Source organism: Mytilus edulis, chromosome 10 (genome assembly GCF_963676685.1).
Source record: "Mytilus edulis chromosome 10, xbMytEdul2.2, whole genome shotgun sequence".
Lineage (NCBI taxonomy): Eukaryota > Metazoa > Mollusca > Bivalvia > Mytilida > Mytilidae > Mytilus > Mytilus edulis.
In genome coordinates, this window is record NC_092353.1 from 33698255 (window position 1) to 33721133 (window position 22879).

The window sequence follows — 22879 nt, forward strand, 5'->3', positions numbered from 1 at the left end:
AGTCTGGAAAATATTTGGCTTGACGAAAAAGTGATACTGGATATTAAGGGAGGAAATTTTGATAAGATCCATTATTGGAATCTTTCAAATTTGAAATTGCAAAAAAGTAAACTAATTTTTATTGATAAATAAACAGATTATTAAATATGGAAACTTTAGTACAGAAAGGTCACTTATAATATCACTTTGGTCTATGAGGTCATAAACAGGCTAGAAATTTTAGTTTTCAGTCAATATATATATATATATATATATACATGCATGAGCTTTACTCAATACAAATACATATTTCTTAGCAAAATAAAAATATCTTTTAGAGTGGCAGTCACCATGGCTCATAACTAAATGTCAATGTCAAGATCTCAAAATTATGCTATTTCAGCAGTTGAGATCTAATACAATGTATGAACATTTGAAGGATGTTTTCGATAGATTTATAATATTTTCTGATTTTCAAATTCAAGTGCCAAAAAGTGGCCTTTACAACATTACTTTCTTATTTGTTTGAGGGCAGAATGGTTGCCTAAATTTGCCTCTTGTTGCTCAAACATTTTTTTTTAAATTATTTACATTTTAAAAGTCAAGCACGGTATAAATAACATTAAATCTGTAATTACTATCTTCATTCTGATAGCTTACAAGTTTGCATTCCTTGAAAATTGGTTCTTCAGCAAGAAATCTTTAATTGTTCCTTTGTGTTTTGCATTTTCTATCCAAAAAAATCTTTGATTTGCTAAAGTAGTCACAAATTGTCACAACTGAGTACATTGCATCTAAAGCCATTTTTTTATAATCTAAATAATGCTTTAATAGAATTAAATTTTCAAATACAATTCTAAACCTACATTATATGTCAAGTGCCTATAAACTGATGGATTAATTCAACATGTTCCTAGTTAAAGACTGGCCATTCTTTCTTTAAGTATGTGCAAACTTGCATTTTTAAACCAACATTCGATTAATACCATTAAAATGAGACCTTACAGCCTACATTTGACATGTTTAATAATGATTTTAGGATTTAAAATTCAGCACAAATGAAAAATTGATTTCCTATCTATGAATCTGATATATTAAAATTTACAAGGGCTGTTCAAATACAGTGATCAGTAAAGAAGGTTGATATATGACTGATTAGTACAGGTAATGACATTAATTACAGGTGAGAAATCCAAATAATCGCACATAATCAGTAAATGATTAATATGATTTAGTAATATTTCTTGGTCATTTCCAAACTTACAAGTAGTTATACATTTTTAAGATTAAACATTGAACTTAAGTCTGACATGGTGTCACAAAGGTTGCACAAGATTCCATAATAAATTAAATTCAGGTTTACATAATAGTATACCAATTTTTGATAGAAATTAACCCTATTTACAAAATACAAAATTCCCATGGACTGTTGACTAAAAAAACTTTATAAATTAATGAAGTCTGACAAAGGTGAAGTTACTTCAACCTACATAGACTAATAAGACAAAGTACATTGTAATCATATGTTTAAATTTGGCTACAGTCCTACAATGTAAGTACATACTTCTACAACTATTATGATGCCACTTAATAACAGTAAAATAAATACATGTACAATGTATGTATCTTAGTGTTTTTCAACTACATCTATTACATTTATGTACATGTTGTACACATATGCATATACTGAAGATATGAGATTGTGTACCAATTTAATACAATGCAAGTGATATTTGTTGCTGAACATTAAATCATTAAACAGCAATTTAAACAACAAATCAACCTTTAATGAGTTTTAAAACTACTAATTGTACATGACAATTCACTGTCATTTTAAAAATTACAGTTAACATGTTCATGACAATCATGACAATTGCAAATGACAATTGCAAATAAGAAATGCATATTGTCATTTTTGTATTTTTAAATTACAATTGTACACAATGCATGACAATTACAAATCACAAATTCATTGTCATTTTAAAATTACAATTGTACACAGTACATGACAATTACAAATAGTAAATTCATTGTCATTTTAAAATTACAATTGTACACAGTACATGACAATTACAAATAGTAAATTCATTGTCATTTTAAAATTACAATTGTACACAGTACATGACAATTACAAATAGTAAATTCATTGTCATTTTAAAATTACAATTGTTCATGACAATCAGTAAATTATTTGTCAACCTGCATATTGGAACAACCAAGTGTACTTGCAGAATTATTATTTTTAATGTTTTTCTGAAGATTATAACTCCCACTGATGGCTTTGTATATATATACAAGTAGCTTCTTTTTCAATATAATACATGTATATTCAATTTCCCTATTCTTGATTATAACTGATTAAATGTATATTTATACAAGTTTCTCATTATAACAGTACACATGAGGCTATAGAATTTTCCTCTCTAAAATGTGCAGTAAATGCAGTTTAAAATAGGTGTGGTTAAAAAAATCTCAATTTTGAAATGTCTTATTTAATATCAAACCAAACAGTAACATTCCTAACACCTGCCTTAGTTCTGTACATACATGTATTTTAGAACTCTATAATGATGACTTTTTTATGATCCTGACAAATCTTGGCAGTTTCTCATTACACATTGCACATATCACATGTATGTTTATCATTTAGTACATGTATGCCAGGTCTTTAATCAATTCTAATATATAAATTATTTTCATATCCAATATAGATAGTCTCTCATACAACTCTTTTTACAATGGCTCTTGTATGTTTTATGATTATATTTTGTTAACTTTAATTTTTTTTTATAAAATGAAGAGGCGAGACTTCAATAAAATATAGTCTTTTCTTGTCCTGTTTTTATATTTTCACAATTAGTATATTACATGTACAACATCATACTGTTGGCATGCTTGTGTTTTTTGCATTATAATTAAAATTCCCTTTTGTAATTCTGGTACACAATCTTTAATGTTGTATATGTATACTATTTACATAATGTACAATATCATGTTGTACAACATATTTTTTCTACCTTATATGACAAGATACATGAGTTGTCTTTCATTAAAATTAAGTTGAGTAACCAGATGTCTCTTAGATTACAAATATTGTTGTAATTCTGAGATAAACACAATGGTTACTTCATCAAGGTGTTAACTTACAATAAATATAGGTTAAGGTGTAAATTTGTTGACATGATTTAGATATCTGGGACAAACAAACTTATCTTTTTAATCAATACTTGATAATTGGTAATAAAACTATCAATTTTATTTGATTACAGCAAACACTCATTATATATTTATGATGTACTGTTCTATACATATATATCAAGGGAAGTTCATGTGAATTAACATCTACATGTACATATATAATCCGTATATTATGTATGCCCATATTATGTCTTGAAATATAGTTATAATATGTATATAAGCTCTGGTTATTGTACAATTTTTGGCTTTGGTAAATCTAAGAACAGTACATTTGTACATGTATATCTGTTCCTGGGTAAATGTACAATTTGTAGATCAAATCTGACAATAAACTTAATTTTTAATGTACAAAGAATGTTGTAAACTTATTAAGTAAAGTACATGGAAGTAGGATTCGGTCTTTCTACATGTTACTTTTTTGTAGTTTTGTTTTTCATAATATTATTTTAATCTTCATTGTAATGAAGTGTATCAAAAATATTTTTATAATATAAAAAAAAAAACATTTGCCAAATACATTCTCAGTTATCTAAATTCAAAACTGATTATTCTGAAAACTCAAAATAACTAAATTGAAGAAAGCCGATTTTTCAGAAACAGATACATGTATTAAATGCACATAATCTGCACTCAAAGACTGCACACCCATAAAGTCTGTTGGCCTAATTCTAAATCTTTAATCCACTGGGTGAACCACTTGAAAACTGATATTTATATAAGTATTACAGACCAGTAAGTACAATTTAATTTGTTCTAATAGTATGTAAAATTCGGTTAGCGATATCAGAGATGAACAATCAGTTAAGACGGAATAGTCTCAGCTCTAAAAAGACGTATTGTTACATTATATTTGTAACAATGAAATATCTTATAATAATAACATGTATGATTATATTTCATTACTTTGTTGAGAGCTGATAAAATCACTATTTGTTCTATTACCAAATTTAAAGACCTTAAATACAATGAACAACAACACAACAATATAAAATTGGATAAAAAATCCAAAGTCATGTAATCCATAGGTCTTTAAACTAATTAAAACATTCACGTCATTTATATTTTTCAGTCAGATAAATTACATTAAATATGTACGTATACATGTAGTTTAGTTACAATCAACAAACTTTCAACAAACTTTATTTTTACCCAAAATTATACTTCATTTCATATGCTCAATCTTTGAGTTGGGCTCAAACCTTTAAGATGACCCAAAAGACTTTATGCTGTGAAACTCATTTGCAACGGTACATGTAGCTATATTTTTTTGCTGGTACATTTGTTCATGGACACATTATTGCTATGTTTCGCCAGAGACATATAATACGTTTCTTGTTTTGCGTTACACAAAACATCGACCTCAAAACAATAAATTCTTAACAATTTTATGTGTAACAGTGATTCTTGTACCACATAAATAAAATATATTGTCACTCACTAGACATTAGTGCAAGGACTTGATAGGAGGTTAAAGTGATGCATTTCATTGAAATATAGAACTTCATCTTGTAGTAATATGCCTCTAAAAATTCTTATTTATTTGGGGAAACTTACCTGAGACTTAGGAATAAGTGCTGGAAGCGAAGTTCTTCTTGTATTCTTGTGTGGAGCAAAAGCATGACTAGTTGACGTGCTTGACCGTCGTCGCTTTATTACTGGAATTTTCCCTTCACTCGTCATGAAATTACTGATAGGGGGTTTTAATATAGTTTCCATGTATTTAGAAATAATCACACCAGTTAAACCACAAATATAAGCCACATAAGGTCTGAGACATTGTGGTATATCAGTGAGCGTTGAACACGCTAAAAATCTTGTAAAACTAACTAACGAAATTACTGCAGCACTATGTTGTGTTTCAAGTGACGAAAAAACACTAGATATGCAAATAGATAATAATACAATAAATACAATTAATGGTTGCGTCACAAAACTTGAGGCATTTTGACTATCTGAGAGAGTACCCAGTATTATCTGGGCAACAGTTTCTCCCAAAAAACATGATGAGAATAGCAAATACACACTTGTTGTGTTCCATGTTTTTCTCAAGTATAATGACAACCAATAATACGCACAAATTACTGTAAATACGGGTACAAGAACCCCACAAACTCTTTGAAATAATGATCCAATATCACACCTCAGCACATGATATAATAATAAACTAGTAATAACAAATCCTAAACTGTACACTGCCCCGAGTTGGTTAGAGGAATAATTTGACAGGCCTAACCAGTTGAGTATTAAACTAAAATTTCCTTGTTCCAGTGGTTTTACCAAAATCTGAATATAGCCATTATTTTCCGGTTCATCTTCTTCCTTATTTGCGTCATTTTTTGATCCTCTTCGAGCTGAAATTGAACCCCTGTGTAATGCCATTTTCAGAATGTGTATTCATCTGTTTTCTCCGTGTACTGCTACATCTCAGGAATTGTGGGTAAAATCGTATAAACAGACACAAAGCCTCCTAGCGGCAGCAGCTTTTATAACACGGAAGTAAACTTTCTACTTTCACTCTTGTCTACGAACATATAAAAACTACAATTTTCTTCTGATAAATCTAGCCTCTTTTCATGTTTAATCTAATACACATCGACTAAACACTAATACGTTTAAAAACGTGGCGGTCAATCAATCGTGACAGTCTGCGTTATGTATCGATTATAAAAATTATAATAAATGTTTTCTTGGGGTTCAAAATAGGGTCAACAAGTTGACATGTTATCAGGTTTGGATTTCTAAGAACTTTAGAAATGTTTCCTTAATGATCACAGATCCCGCAAGTTCAAAATATCATTACATGTTATCTTGGTGTGGCTGTAAATTACTACATAACGTATATATTTTTTTTAAATAATTTTACATGTGTTTAAAAATTAGTTAGTATATACTAGGAAAGTATTTTTTCAAGGTATAAATAATTGATTTTCTTCATACATGTTTGAAAAGTTGAGACCTGGGACAGCATGACTTTTTTTTGTCAATATAAATATATGTGTTCCTGGTCAGATGCAAGCCTTATTTTTCTTAAAAGTTAACTTGTTTTTCTTTTAAAACTTCACAATAAAAGTCAGACAACTTTTTTTACAACAAAGCTAATAGATCTACTATGGGACATAATATGTTAGTATATCCAATAAACTTTAATCTACAAGATAACCGTGATCTTTTTTGAGATTGTATCGACGGTCTTCAGTAAAGAAATAAGTTTTAGAAAAATTTTGTTAAAAAAATTGTTGATTATCCACAGAAAAATATATTTGACTTGAATTTTTTATTTATTGATATAAACATGACTAAATGGATTTTTATTTAATACGAAAGTCTAACATGATGGTTCACACAATTGCATCTGCTTTGACGGTTTTTTTCTTCTTCTGCGTTTATTTTATATGATGGAAACAAAAGTTTCAATTCTGTTTTTATTTTGTAGATTAAAATACTTATTTAGTATAAAGTTCAGACAATTCAATCTTGAATACATATTAAATCATAGAAAAATGCGTTTGAAACGACCTCCAAACGATCGACGATCCTTACAGCCGTAGGAATAACCAATTTTTTCCATGTTTACATTCACATCCTTAACAATCGAATAACTGTTGTTTTGTTTTATTTCTCCAGATATTTAGACCAATCTGAAATTAGCCTATGCTTAGTATTCATTTTTTTAAAGAAATTGATGGGACATATTTTTATTGTTCATTTTTAAAAGTTGGCTTTTGTGGACGTCGCATGGCGGGGTTTCCGTAGATTTTTCTTTTCCATTGAATACTTCATCTATTGGTGTAATCTGTGAATGTTTTATTTATATTTAGATATATTTGGCTGTGTCGAAAGACACACATAATGTCAAATCACAAAAATACAAAATATCATGTCTCTATGAAAACTCGTAAGATTTCCACTGCTATATTTGCTATATGGGTGCAATTTGGGTACTGTGACCTTATATATTTTATTTTTGCAGATTATACGCGCAGACAGAAACTAATAACAAGTATTTTTTTAACAGCTATTATTAAAATTAGAAGACTTGGTATGATTTTCAATGAGGCAGTTCATTTCTCTAGAGGGACTAAATGACATATGAACTCAACCACTATAGGTCACATCACAACCTTCCCCAATGAGCAACACCCATACCGGACAATAAGCTTCAAATAAACTCATCATAGATACCAGGACCAAATTTTGTATATGCGCCAGACGCGCGTTTCGTCTACAAAAGACTAATCAGTGACGCTCGAATTCAAAAAGTTAAAAAGTCCAAATAAAGTACGAAGTTGAAGATCATTGAGAACCAAAAGACCCCGAAATGACAAATGGAAAACAATTCAAACGAGAAATCTAACCGACAGTCTGATTTAAGTACAAAACAATAAACGAAGTCTGATTTAAGTACAAAACAATAAACGATAAACAAATATAACATATAGCAACAAACGAATAATTGACCATTGAATAACAGGCTCTTCACTTGGGACAGGCAAATACAACATGTTTGCTGGCACCAAACATAACTTAGCCTAGGACAGTGGTGTAAAAGTACGAAATGAGAACAAATTCAAAAAATCAGTTGGAAAGGGATTCACTCATTAGATCTATACAAAGTCCAAAAACCATAATAATATAAAGTCACTAAGTACAGATTTGAGAATAGTATTACTCACAGTTTCTGAAAGCTAGTTCAAATCCAATAACACATGATGTGTAAGTCTAAAATATCAATCAGAACACATCCAACATCAAATGGATTTAGTGAAAACATATCATTAATCATAGTCAGAGAAGAACATGACCTTGTGCAATTACAAAGTTTAAGTATCGACAGAATGTAGAACCTCGAATATACATCTCCGAACTTTGTATAAAATAATATTTAGTTTGGTTCTTATATGATGATACCAAATTCAATATCTATACCAAAAATCACAATATTCAAAGATCTAATTGCAGCATTTTATAAGTAACCTATTATAAAAAGATTATTTCAAGGAGCGATAAGTTTACCCGGATTGTATCTAAAAATACTAGTATCCCGTTTGTAATAAGTCTTCTACGGGTTCAGCAAAATTTCCAAGCCTTATATTTGTATCTATGGAAGAATTTGAAGTACTTTGTGGTATTGAAATCCTGACTCAATATAGATTTACCAGTACTACATAGATTACGTGTGTTAAAATCCAAAAACGTCTCTACAGACACGGACACAGCAAACGAGTTACAATATACAAACACCGTAAAATAGTAAAATATCCGTATACTGAAAAGTACACATTTCTTATCATAACCGTGTACTATAAAATCTAGGCATTACTCTTTAATTGATCGTGGTTTCGTCTAGCATCTCCTTGCTTTTACTTTATCCATGAAATAGCATATTTTAATGTGAACTAAAAAATTATGCAAGACCGATAATGACCAGAGGCTCCTGACTAGGGGCAGGTGCAAAAATGTGGTTGAGTTAAACATGTTTAGTCACAGTGAGATCTCAACCCTCCACATATACCTCTAGCCAATAAAGAAAAAAGAAAAAAACACAATCATTGATAAATGTGAAATAATGAAATAATAATTCGTTTTAAGCAGCAGGTATTGTTCAATTTTGTCAAATTAAGCTAAGAAACATTGATGATGAATTATTCACTTGCAAGTGAATTATTCGACCTCATTGAATCCGTATTCATGTGAACTTTAATTTAACATCTTAGTTAGTGACATATAACGCTGGTTTTGTGCGTGTTAAGTTATTTAAAGAAAAAGAGTGACAACATTGAAAGTGAAACAAAGGTAAATCATTTGATTTAGTGATTCCATCCACAAAACATCATTCTTATACAGGTAAAAACGACGATTAACATATATTTTTAATCTATAATATGAAATTAAATAGACCTATTCATATCTTTATTTATGTTTATATCGCTTATATGATCATCGGAGGTATTCGGAGGTCAACTCAATAGTTAATTAGATGGCATTAAGACTAAAATACAAACGAAACGAAGTTACATATTATCATGCCCTGTAAATTGTTTATTTTAGACTTTTCATAATTTGGATAAATGGTTTACATGGTTATAAGTCAAATATGTGAACAAGAATTTGACAGCTTAAGTGCCCCTTTAAAGGTTTGGTTTGCTTTTGGGGGTAAATGTCGACATTTTTGTGCTTCGTAAAGAATATTTCCATAAAGATTGGATGTAAAATACATGAACGTATAAGATGTTTGATTATATTTACGAATGATGTTCTTTAGCGATGATTAAAATTAAGTAAATGTAAAGCTGAAAGGAAATTACATGATGTACGATAATGTACCAAATAAAAGACCTTTATCTTATAGGAATTTGATTATTTTCATTATTGATTAAGTCCGGGCCTTAATTATAGGTTCAAATTTTATGAAATTAGAAAACTCTAGCAATATGGAATGTCTGGTAAAACTTATGCATGGCAAAGCGGCTGAGCCAGGGTTCTGAAAACTTATGCATGGGAAAGCGGCTTAGCCAGGTTCCGATGTCCGTGTATTGAAATCCCCATGCATAGCTGTATATAACTGTTGAAGAATGTTCAAATAATTTTTTGGCGATCTATGACTAGAAAAAAATATATCTCTTACAAATATAGAACCGTCTTATAGTGGAACATCACGTTTCCTCACAGTTTGCAGGAACAGAACAATAAGCATGTAGTGATTTCTAATTAGTATTCGGCTTTGTAGGTTCATGCACATCCAGTCACAAACTTTGTTTCTTTTAATTAAATATATGTATCTCAATTCTATACATATCAAAATGATTCTTATATTGAAGGACGTTTAAGACCCATTGCCCTGACTGACTGTTTTATCCAGCAGTCAATGTAACATGTCAGATTATATACAGCTGTCAACTTTGTAATATGATCTGCTTACCCTTCCGGAGCACCTGATATCACCCCTATTTTTTTGTGGGATTCGTGTTGTTTATTCTTTAGTTTTCTATGTTGTGTCATGTGTACTATTGTTTGTTTGCTTTTTTCATTTTTAGCCATGGCGTTGTCAGCTTATTTTTTATTTATGAGTTTGACTGTCCCTCTGGTATCTTTCGTTCCTCATGAATATTACTTAAACAGTGTCACAGAAACAAAGAAGAAACATCAGAAGCAATAAAATAAATATTCACCGGCGACTTTTGCTACGTTGAAGGAAAATACTTTAATAGAGGTGAAATAAGTTTGAATATTCAGTCTTTTTCTCATCAGAAATTATAGCGAGTATGTTTCCAATATTTAACAAGTATATTTCTCACTCAACGTCGTTTGTTCCTTCAAAATATTACGTATCTTTCTTCATATACATTTACATCAATGTCTTATCTTTGTTCACCAGCAAAGATTCTGCAACTAAACCATTTTTATGTTTTGTTAAGAATAGAGGAATAACTGCCAACGAAACCTGATTCTTGTCCAAAAGAATTTAAGCCTATTACATATGTCCTTGATATACCGTCTGCGCAAAAGACACATTTTAAATATTACAGGGAATTGAATCCATGCTAAGTATAGACTTTTAGTTCAACTTCATTTAGTAATATACTTGTTTGTTTGTGGAGTTCGGCTCCACGTTTATTTCCGAAAGGACTATCGTCATATTGGTCTATAGTTCACGAGAGATCAAATAACACAGAAATTAAAACAACTATATAGGTCACCCACGGCGTTCAACAATGAGCAAAGCCCACACTGCATAGTAAGCGAAGACAGATAAGTTATATATACAAAACGATATCTGTTTATTACCATCAGACTATACTGAATTTTGAACATAGACAATGGTTTCTGAAAAAATACTTTAATACCTTCAAATAGAATATGAAGTTATAAATTTCATGCTTAGACAGTTCTTTTCTGAATTTACAGGCATTAGCAACGCTCAAAGCCGAATGTTTGAAGGCCAAGGTTGTGTAAAAACCGAAAAAATACCCAAATCAAGCCTAGCCAACCTCAGTGGCCAACTTTGCTTAATGAAGTGGAAACCTTAGTTTCTAATGATTCCAAAATTTAATTTTACCGGGCAATTAAAGAAAGGTCTTTGTTCAGACAAGTGCTTATGGTTTAGAAATCTCAGCTGATACTGGAAGATTTGAAGTAGCTTCTATTACCCCATCACAAACAAAATGTGCCTACAAACACCTTAAGCTATCAATGAATATGCAAAACATTTTTGGTCGTTGGTAAAATGAAATCAATCAGTATAGAGATTACAGCAGTAAATCACGGAAATGTAGGGAAATGTCAATTCTCTGAAAACGTAATTAAAACTATATGGATTTAACATGCTTTTCAGCGAGTTGTTACAGAAGAATCAATGTTTATAGAGATAGAAAAAGCTTATTTATCAAGTCTTCATGTGTAGTCTATACGAGAACGAGAGAAGGTTAGTCTGATAAGAAAGGTTAGCAGTGTAATTGACACAATAATTGGAGTCTAAAGTATTATATGGTAAAATTGAGAATGTAAATGGTGAATGTGTCAAAGAGACAACAACCCGACCAAAGAGCAGAAAATAGCCGAAGGCTACCAATGGGTCCTCAATAGAGCGAGAAAATCCCGTACTCGGAGGCGTGCTTCAGCTAGCCCCTAAACTAAAATGTGTACTAGTTCAGTGATAATGGATGCCACACTTAACTCCAAAATATATAAATGAACTAAATTTAAAAAAAATACATATATCTCGCTACATTGAAGACCTGTTGGTGACCCTCTGCTGTTGTTTTTTATTTGGTCGGGTTGTTGTCTCTTTGACACATTCCCCATTTCCATTCTCAATTTTATGGTATTAAGATTCATATGTTGCTTTGGAAAATTGAGATACTGTTTATTCCATATGACGAAAGGTAGAATATATATATCAAAATGTGTCAAAATGCACCCTTTGATGCAATCTTATTAAAATCTCAAATTTTCACTATCCTCGACGGGTAAGTCACGGTAATTTCCGATAATCTTCAATTTCAACCAAATTGTCCTCCGATCATTTATTATAGAAAAAAGATATTAATAAATTAAAATAGATATAAAAAATATATAGTTATTAGTAGCAAGGATTTCAATTGTAACAACTCTACCTATTATAAAAATCCTTGTAAGTATAATGGCTGGAAAAGTCTACCTATAAATCGACGTCATTTCCATAAATGAACATTCTACATAGTCAACTGCTTCTTTTATTACACAAAAATAACAACAAACAAACAAAAAAAAAAAAAAAAAACTAAACAATATTAACAAAACAACAAAAAATACAATATAGTCACATTGCAATAGATATAAGAAGATTTGGTATGAGTGCTAATGAGATAACTCTCCATCCCATGATCCAAGTCACAATTTGGAAAAGAAAAACTCTTATAGATCAACGTACGATAATTTCTGTGAACATTTCATATTCCTTGTTTATGGTGGACATCGCCGACATACTTTTTTTTATATCGAACGCCGCTTTCAGGACAAAAAAAAATATATTAAAGTTTGAATATAGCAAATATTAAACTCTAAACTCTGATTTATAAACTCAAAACATCACTTCACTCTTACATTGTCTCTCTAAATGACTTTACAAATAACATAGGTTTCAACAGAACAACCCGATCCCCTCAACCGCCTGAGATTGACTTTCTCTCAGAGAGTTGCAATCTAAGTTTTTTTTATACCGCTACACAAGATATGGATTGAAAATTCACAATGATAGTTTGTGTCTTTTGTCACCTTGGATTGTAAAAAGCAGAGAAACTAAAGTCCAGATTTTCAATCAAGTTGGCAAAATTTGATGCAGGAATACATATAACTGATGTGATGTTTTATTTAAAAGAACAAATTTATAAGATCATAGTGTAGATTATTTTTGCTTGATGTTAAATGTTTTTAAATTGGCATTTTAAGGGGTGGTAACTCTGAAATAGTGAATTTTCTGAAGAAATCTACATGAAAATTTGCTATTTTGTATTTTGCCGGAAAAAAACGTACGGTGACCCTATCTTTTGATATTCTCGAGCATTGTTTTAAACCTATCTTCTCACGGCGTACTTTGTTGTTTTTTTTGCTAATGTGGCGTACAACAATCAATCAATCGTACTTTATATTAAAATTATTTCATTTAGTTTAGCTTTTAATCATAAAATGATGTTTTTTTCCTGTACATTCCATACAAAAAGTGTCATTTTGTCACAACCTGTGACTTGAGAAAATGCTCGGTGACCCATCATGTTTATTATATTTTTGAATATATATCAATATATAATACGTTTAGGCAAAACAAAAACGTGCGTTACAGATTTTCGTGTGCAAGACACAATTCTCTGAAATAAAGCAACAAAAACGTTCGAGACTAACGGTGTCTAAAGCCCATAAATGAAATTGAGAACATGAAAACCGAATTATTCGGAGGTCATATCATATGCTCGAGGGAGTTGCAACATTAGTGGAAGTCCAAAATAAAAATAATACTTGCGATCTTGAAAAATAAAAATAATATCGTGCAGTATTTCTAGGTACATGAAAAATACTAGCTACTTGTTACTGAATCGTTATAACGAAAAACACCAATCTGTTTTGAGTTTCGCATTACTCGTGAACTCAATTTAGTTATTAGTACTGATCAATAGAAACAAGTTTAAGAATATGTTTTTCATCATTTGACGTTTATGATTAGCAAGAAAATCTTTCACTATTTCGACTCGATGTGATAATCATTTTAAAAAAGAGAAATTTTCATTAGAAGAACATTTTTGAAATTGTCAGTATGAATATATATTTATCAATCTCATGGCGTATTTTTAACACTCAACCACCCGAAAGATACAGACAGGAAGATTCCAGGTATCGCAAGACCGAGTCATATAAATATAATAACAGTCGGAAACCCGGTTGAAATAGAATAAAAGAATCGAAGCTCTTGGTGAGGGGGAGGACAGGGGTAAGGGAGACAGGGAGAAAGGGGGTAGGAGAAAGGAGAAAGGGGGTGGGAGAAAGGAGAAAGGGGGTAGGAGAAAGGAGAGAAAGGCTGGGAGAAAGGAGAAAAAGTTGGAGAAAGGAGAAAAATAAAATATCTCTCCTTTTAAAATTTTTTCTAATATTTCAAGAAAAAATATCTCAAAAGGAGATGTTTTATTCTAATGGGAGAAAGGAGAACAGGGGTATGAGAAAGGAGAAGAGGGATGGGAGAAGGGAGAAGGGTACCACCTGTCCTCCCCCTCCTTTGTTAGAGAAGGCGATAAAGGCTTACTTTAATGTTTACTATAGTGACAAAAGTTTTAAAAGTTAATAGAAACAAACAAAATTACAATTTTCTTCAATTACGAAGTGTTTTATTTTAAAAACACCATTTACATAAGTTTTCAATTTATTTAGTACATAGTTATGGTTCATCATAACAAACGGACAAATATGGCTGTATTTACATGCCAAAAATTACTCTGAGTACAGATTTACCTGTGAAGTTGGAAAAGTTTTAATGCCTGGCATCCACTAGATATAATAAAGTTAAATGCATTTTGTGTTTCAGAAAGATAAAATCTCTTTTGGATTTTGATGGGCATTTTTTTTCCTTCATGCAAAAGGTGTGAAAATTAACTAAGTTGTGGTACAACTATGAGATGCTCCCTCAGGTAAAAAACCGGTTCGTATTGTTTGTTTTTGAATCACAATTTTTCCTTTAGGGAGCTACCATTTGATTTTTATTGGGGGGCTAGGATGAAAAATTTTGTCCTGCATTTTTTTTTAGTTGTAATCTCTGTCCTGCCTTTTTATTTTTCACTCTATTCGGTCCTGCCTTTTTTTTTATTTGTTTATCCTGACTTTTTTTACCTAAATTGTCATCCTGCTTTTTTTTTTTGCAAAGTGTCTCATCCTGCCTTTTTTTTTTACTCAAAACTCCTGTCCTGCCTATTTTTTTCAAATTTCATCCTAGCCCCCCTATAAAAATCAAATGGTAGCTCCCTTAATTGTATGTTAAAAGACTTAAACTGTAAACTTCCTATGTAAAAGTCAAAATAAAACCTGTAAACCTCCTTTATAAAAACACATAAAGACTTAAAAAATGTATATAGTGTATATAATGTTGTTGTGTTACGTTTGTTAATTTATTCTTCAATTATTTTTTTGGTGGTGGAACTGTTCGACATACAAAGTATGGTTACCCTATAAAGGGTGTAAAGATCCAGAGAAGAAGAAGATTGTCCTTAATTGACATGGACAACAGGTATCTTCACAACTATAGGTGAGTTAAAGAGTTTATCTGAGTCAGTGAGTGGACAGTATCAAAGTAATGCAGGTGTTTGTTTATTTTTTCACCTTCTGCAGAAAGGAAAAAAAATGCCCATCAAAATCCAAGAAAGATTCTTTCTTTAACACAAAATGCATTTGATTTTTATATATCTAGTGGATGCTAGGCATTAAAACTTTCCAAACAGCACAGGTAAGTCTGTATACAGAGTAGTTTTTGAGGTGAAAATACGGCCATAATGATATTTGTCCATTTGTTACGATGAACCTTAAGGTTTATGTACCCTTCTGTAGCCATTTTTGTACGAATTTTTCAAACCTCAATTGTATCAAAACTAAAGATATAATAAATAATAGAGATAGGTTATTTAGTACATGTTCCAAGGGGAAACTTGATGCAAAGCATTATTTTTTACTGTTTCATTGCATTTGATAGAAAAAGAGGACTCTGGCAAATAAATCAAGATTTTTATAGAAAATCAACAGCCTTTAATACAGAGATTTTTGTTATAAAATTTGAAACATAAATTACTCACTTGATTTTCTATGATGTGCTAGTGTTTATTTTTTACAAAAAGTTCTAAGTAACCTGTAAATTCCAAAACACCTCGTGCTGAGTCACTAAAGTCGAGCGCACCCTCAAAGGTGTACTTGATTTTGGCCATATTTATACTTGTCTTAACCAATAACTACATTTGTAAACTTGTTTTAAGGAAATCAATGCTAGCACTGCATGCAATAATCCTATATCTATCAGTCATCAAATTGCCAAATATGAAAGTACAAAGATAAAGGCTGTGGATTTTCTATAAAAATCTTGATTTATTTGCCACAAAGTCCTCTTTTTCTATTAAATGCAATGGAACAGTAAAAAATAATGCTTTGCATCAAGTTTCCCCTTGGAATATGTACAAAATGGCCTATCTCTATTATTCATTATATCTGTAGTTTTGATACAATTGAAGTTTGAAAAGTTCGTACAAAAATGGCTACAGAAGGGTACATAAACCTTAAGCAGAACAATTAGATATCAAGTCGACGACATGGGTATCTTTCAAGTTGGGTGTAGAAAATGCATAAACTCCGATTTTTTTTTATAATTTACCACGGACGGAAAACATGTGAATCTATTAATTCAGTAAGTTTCGTGTCTCCCCTTCCATTATGTGACTCAAGAAAAAATTCAAAAAAATGGGTAACAATTGTATCAAAAAGAGAAAATCGAGTGGATCTTTTTTGTTAGGGCGTGTTTGAGTTGAATATTTTGTCTTGATATCGTACAAAGCAAGAATATTTCATACATCGTCTCGCTTCAGATTCAATCATTTTTATATGTCAAAGCTACAGGTTGACTTTATAACATAAAACAATCACAGTACTAAAAGATGAAATATATGGGTCAAGTGAAATACCTATCTAATGAATCACAAAAACAGAGTAGCTATCTTTTTTACTGAAAGTACTTGACGACAGTCTTTCAAGTTGGATGATGAAAATGCATATCTTCGAAAAATTTTATTTTTTTGTGTGTGAAAACTAGGGTTTATAGTCTTCAATCACTAAAAAAATCTAGTCTGTCCTTCCACGAAATATTTAATTAGAATTTTTTTTAAATATTTATGAATTTTCGAAAATTCCACCTGACAACCGATCAGCCAATAGTTTGAAGTTGAATCAATGCAGACAAGATCATTAACTTATGCTCATTAGCTAGTTGATACATTTGTCTTTTAAAATACAACTGACATATAAGGATCGTAATGATGCAATGTGGATAAATTTATCGGTTTCCGAGAGCAAAATTGGCAGCGCGTCATCCCTACAATCGCTTCCATTGCTACGATTGTGAAATTGAACTGGCGTAATGGGGAGAAAATTTTGACGAAGTAGAATCCTGACTGATAACAGCCACTGCACAACTGATATATTACTTCTACGTCATTAGCCGATATTATTTGACATATCTTCCATGCATCACTATATTACATAGAAAAACTGGCAGAGATATTGTCTTTGTCGTGACATCAATAACAGATGATCAAATTGGACAAACTGTTAACTTTTGTATTGTTATACTTCAATTAATGGACGCCGCTTGGCTTTAGTACATACCTAGATCGGTTGTTTATTCATTAACCAAGTTATTTTGCTTTAAATGTGTATACATGTACGTACACTTAATTATGTGGTTCTTTTGAAAAAGCCTTCCGATTAGAATTGATTGTAAGTTATACTGAAATACTCATTACTAAAAGAGTATTTTCAAAGTTAGTCCCAAAGTGTAATAGGCCTACTTGACTTATTGACATATAGAAACAATAGCAGTTTTGATTTTGATTAAATTGTATACATTCAGCCTCAAAAAGTTCATGATTATTGAAGAAATAAACGTCCTGACGTATTTTCGTGTGGGTATATAACACTCAAATTGCTGATTCAGACTTGGGGGAACAAACTCCTGACTTGAAATAGAAATGTAGTTTCAAAGTTTTCTTTGGGCTGTAATCCCCCTCATTTTCGACTTTTAGTTTTTGCATGTTAACACCGAAGTGGAACATCTATTCGAAATATGCTTTACTTCATACCGACTATTTGAATGTTAAATTATCGTGTTATGAAATTAATTTTATTTTACTCCAATTTCATTTACATATCGATCGTTTCAATTTTTTTAGACTTTCGCTTTAGCTTAAACTACGTATTTTGCCGTAAAATATGCAATCGGAGTTCATTCTAATACTATTTTTTAAATTTATAATTATTTGCTATTTTAACCGTTTATATTTCATAGTTTAGCAGTTAGTTTTCATTTTTCCCTATATGACAATTTTCAAATTGATTTTGATTTTCCATGTATACATATTTTGTTTTTATTTAGAATTTTAAAAATTTTAAATTTTAGAATATAAAATTTACAGATCAACATTCTTCAGTTTAAGACATTGATAATAATTTTGAAGAACAAGAGTCAAATACCATCTTAAATCATTGAAAAAATAAGAGAAGCAAAAAAAAAGAAGGGAACCAAAGAGGGCACTCGAAAACAAACAAGTCGAAGAATAACAGAATATAGGAAAACAAAAATAAAACCCCAATTAAATGACTGAATAAATATTGTAACCGCCGGAAGGTCTTATAATAATGGTACGGTACTACCGATTAAACATAGTACATTATTTAAATACTAATACTGTGGCCTTTGCCTCGGTTGACATAGTGTTCTCATGGTAACAATCTTCCCTATCAGCCTCTCAGCTATATATGTAGTGTTATTTATCATTCTAAATGGTCTGTCATTATTGTCGATTGAATTTTAAATTAAACGTAATAAACTATGATTTCATCAAAGATTTGTTTTATTATACAAATCCTTAATTTTTTGTACTTAACAATGTTACCGTCATTAGAATAGTAGCAAAAGTGAAGCAAAAGAGGCCAAAATGCAGAGCTTGGGCATTGTCAATAAAGATATTGATGTAAATTTCATTCATTGCATGTCTTTTAACTTAATCATCGATTTTTGATTGATATGCATGATTTGATGATATTCAACAAATTGTCCTCGATAGTAAAATGCCCTCTTGTAAATAACCAATCAAAATTTGGCTTTTTAACGTGAAGTATATAATAAAAAAAAAATTTATCTACATATATACAAGATTAAAATATATTTTGATAAAGTAAAGTATCAATTCATTTATTTCCTAAATTTTTACTTTTTTAAATTTTTTAAGGGAGTTCGCTTCTCAGTTTCAATGTAATTGACTTTTCAAAACACTAGTTTATATTGATAAGGAATTAATAAAGAAATCCAAAGAGCAAAAAAAATATATAGGTCACCGTGCTTGTTTTCGATATATGAGCCATTGAAATTTTGGCGGGAAAATATTCTCTCTTGACTTTTCATAGCTTTATCATTGACAAGTTAAAGTTCTCAAAAACTGTAAAAAAGTAATTAAAATTTTATAAGACTTTTACAGATGGCTTATCATTATACATGTTAAAGAATTTCAAAAAGAAAAATGAGGGTCACCGGGCAAATTTTTTCAAGGCATTCAAATTGATAAAACCAGAAGATTCCGAAAATCTGACAAAAAATCCAAAACATGACAAGCTAGCTTCCTTAACAGATTCAAGATTTTTTTTTTTAAATTGCGCCTATCTCAGGTCAGGCCTTTTTTAAGTCTGTGTTTTTTTATAATTTTAGTTCATTTATATGTCTCGGAAAATGTACACATTTTTGTATAGGACCATCTAAAGCCCACCTCTGGGTGAAGGGTTTTCTCGCCAATTAGACCCATTGGCGGTCTTGTGCTGCTTTTTTCTCTTTGGTAGGGTTGTCGTCTCTAATATGACACAGTCCTCATATCTATTCTCATTTTTTGGGGGTTTTGGACACCTTTAACTAATTGGAGAAGGACACCATATTTGTATCAAGTATACGTAAACCCTTTTTGTATCCTGGTTCTTGGGTGATGTTCGCCATTATAACTTTTGTACAATGGCTCCTGATGGCCTGCATATGTAGCATAACAATCAAATCTCTGATAAATCGTCGATTTTTTAAGTTGAAAAAACTGTGTAAATAATCGACCAAAGTCCGTTTTCAGAGATAAAGAAACTTTGAAATGTCTATACTCTATTCATCATACATATGTTGTTGTTCCTGAGGACATTGACTTTGTATGTAAATCGTAATACTAAGAGTGACTTGTAGAAGAATAACGAATAAATGAGCACTGGGGTAGTCCCATATAAAAAGACATATCAATTGACGAGGGCGAGATTTTGGCGAATCATAAGTCCTTCATGGCGTTAATCAAATTACCTTAAACAGCAAATCTGGATACTAACCTTGATTGCATTGTATATCTAAGCTTCACAACATTCTGTACAAACAACGGTACATTGCCGGCTCATCTGCATGTCTTACATAGAGATTGTCTATTAGATTGTGTCAATGACAATAATGCTGTCCCAAGTGAATGAGGGTCTTCCGAAATACCGTGAAATAGTTGTCAAAGGTACCAGGATTATAATTTTGTATGCCAGACGCGCGTTTCGTCTACATAAGACTCATCAGAGTCGCTCATATCCAAATATTTATAAAGCCAAACAAGTACAAAGTTGAAGAGCATTGAGGATCCAAAATTCCAAAAAGTGGTGCCAAATACGGCTACGGTAATCTATGCCTGGGATTAGAAAATCCTTAGTTTTTGGTAAAATTCAAAGTTTTGTAAACAGGAAATTTATAAAAATGACAACATTATTGATATTCATGTCAACACCGAAATGTTGACTACTAGGCTGTTGATACCCTCGGGGACGAAACGTCCACCAGCAGTGGCATCGACCCAGTGGTGTAAATAGTTATCAAAGGCACCAGGATTATAATTTTGTACACCAGACGCGCGTTTCGTCTAAATAAGACGCATCAGTGACGCTCATATCCAAATATTTATAAAGCCAAACAAGTACAAAGTTGAAGAGCATTGAGGATCCAAAATTCCAAAAAGTGGTGCCAAATACGGCTAAGGTAATCTATGCCAGGGATAAGAAAATCCTTAGTTTTTCGTAAAATTCAAAGTTTTGTAAACAGGAAATTTATAAAAATGACCGCATTATTGATATTCATGCCAACACCGAAATGTTGACTACTAGCTGGTGATACCCTCGGGGACGAAACGTCCACCAGCAGTGGCATCGACCAAGTGGTGTAAATAGTTAATTAAGGTACCAGAATTATAATTTTGTACGCCAGACGCGCGTTTCGTCTACATAAGACTCATCAGTGACGCTCATATCCAAATATTTATAAAGCCAAACAAGTACAAAGTTGAAGAGCATTGAGGATCCACAATTCCAAAAAGTGGTGCCAAATACGGCTAAGGTAATCTATGCCTGGGATAAGAAAATCCTAAGTTTTTCGTAAAATTCAAAGTTTTGTAAACAGGAAATTTATAAAAATGACCACATTATTGATATTCATGTCAACACCGAAATGTTGACTACTAGGCTGGTGATACCCTCGGGGACGAAACGTCCACCAGTAGTGGCATCGACCCTGTGGTGTAAATAGTTATCAAAGATACCAGGATAAACCGTTTATTCGCGTAGTAGTGATAACCATATGTGGATTCTAAAAATTCTGGAAAATTACAAATCACGATCTATCTCTGAAATTATATTTCTAATAAAACTTTCGATTTTTCAAAAACCTGTATACCACCTTGGTAGCAAGATACAAACTTCACCTGCATATGGGATATGCATTTTGGTATTTAAGAGTTTACAGCAGCTAACCAGACTTTATAAAAGTCACCAGTGTCTGAGCAGAAATGAATCAGAGTTCTGCATTAGAACGTCTCGACCTTTTTCTGAAAAAGTTCATCACAAGTTACCAAGACCTTGTTGATACATATGCGGTATCAACTTCATAAATAATACATTATGATCATTAGGTATAGATTCTGGGCACTGAAGTTGTTTATCATCTTGATTAGGTGTTATAGTGTTCTTTTATTTGCCTTTGAAAATAAGTAACCTGAACAATTTTGTTCGTTTTTTTTTTTGTAATATCATTTTGAAGTGGCTCAGTACTTCCCGCCAAAGTGTTGTTCTGCTGTAGATTTTTTTAAAATTTTTATCTTTAATTTTATCTTATGTGCTTTGTTTATATATCCATTTTGTTTTTCTTTGTTGACCTATTTGTTTGTTTTATAGTGAATAATATTATAAAACAATGTTTTTTTTTGCATTTTAACCTATTATGTCTGTTTGTTTTGTTCACACATTGTTGTTAATATAATGGAATTTAATTCGACTGTCATACAAGTAATATTAAATCCGCCATATTCTACATAAGGAAATGCATGTACCATTTTACCATCTGATAAGGGACTTTCGGAATTCCGTTTTATATTTCCCTAGGAGTTCGGTATTCGTGCTACTTTACTTTTTATTCCCCACCTACGATAGTAGAGGGGCATTATGTTTTCTGCTCTGTGCCTCCGTTCGTTCGTTCGTCCGTCCGTGCGTCCGTTCGCTTCAGGTTAAAGATTTTGGTCAAGATAGTTTTTGAAGAAGTTTAAGTCCAATCAACTTGAAACTTAGTACACATGTTCCCCGTGATATGATCTTTCTAATTTTAATGCCAAATTATAGTGTTGACCCCAATTTCATGGTCCATTGAACATAGAAAATGATAGTGCGAAGTTCAGGTTAAAGTTTTTGGTCAAGGTAGTTTTTGATGAAGTTAAAGTTACATCAACTTGAAACTTAGTACACATGTTCCCTATGATATGATCTTTCTAATTTTAATTCTAAATTAAAGTTTTGACCCCAATTCCACGGTCCACTGAACATAGAAAATGATAGTGCGAGTGGGGCATCCGTGTACTATGGACACATTCTTATCATACATTTATTTCTTAGT

At 31.3% G+C, this 22879-nt stretch overlaps 1 protein-coding gene across 2 annotated transcripts in view; it reads right to left on the reverse strand.

The window, feature by feature from the left end:
• Window positions 1–5858, reverse strand: part of LOC139490971 (cGMP-inhibited 3',5'-cyclic phosphodiesterase 3A-like) — a 108891-nt gene extending 103033 nt beyond the window's left edge. The window contains exon 1 of one of the 2 annotated variants that reach the window (XM_071278144.1): window positions 4732–5858. In XM_071278144.1, the coding sequence (XP_071134245.1) occupies window positions 4732–5556 (825 nt within the window). In that variant the 5' untranslated portion in view covers window positions 5557–5858. The remainder of the gene's footprint in view (window positions 1–4731) is intronic. The other variant, XM_071278143.1, reaches the window with a different exon arrangement.
• Between the last annotated feature and the right edge of the window lie 17021 nt (window positions 5859–22879).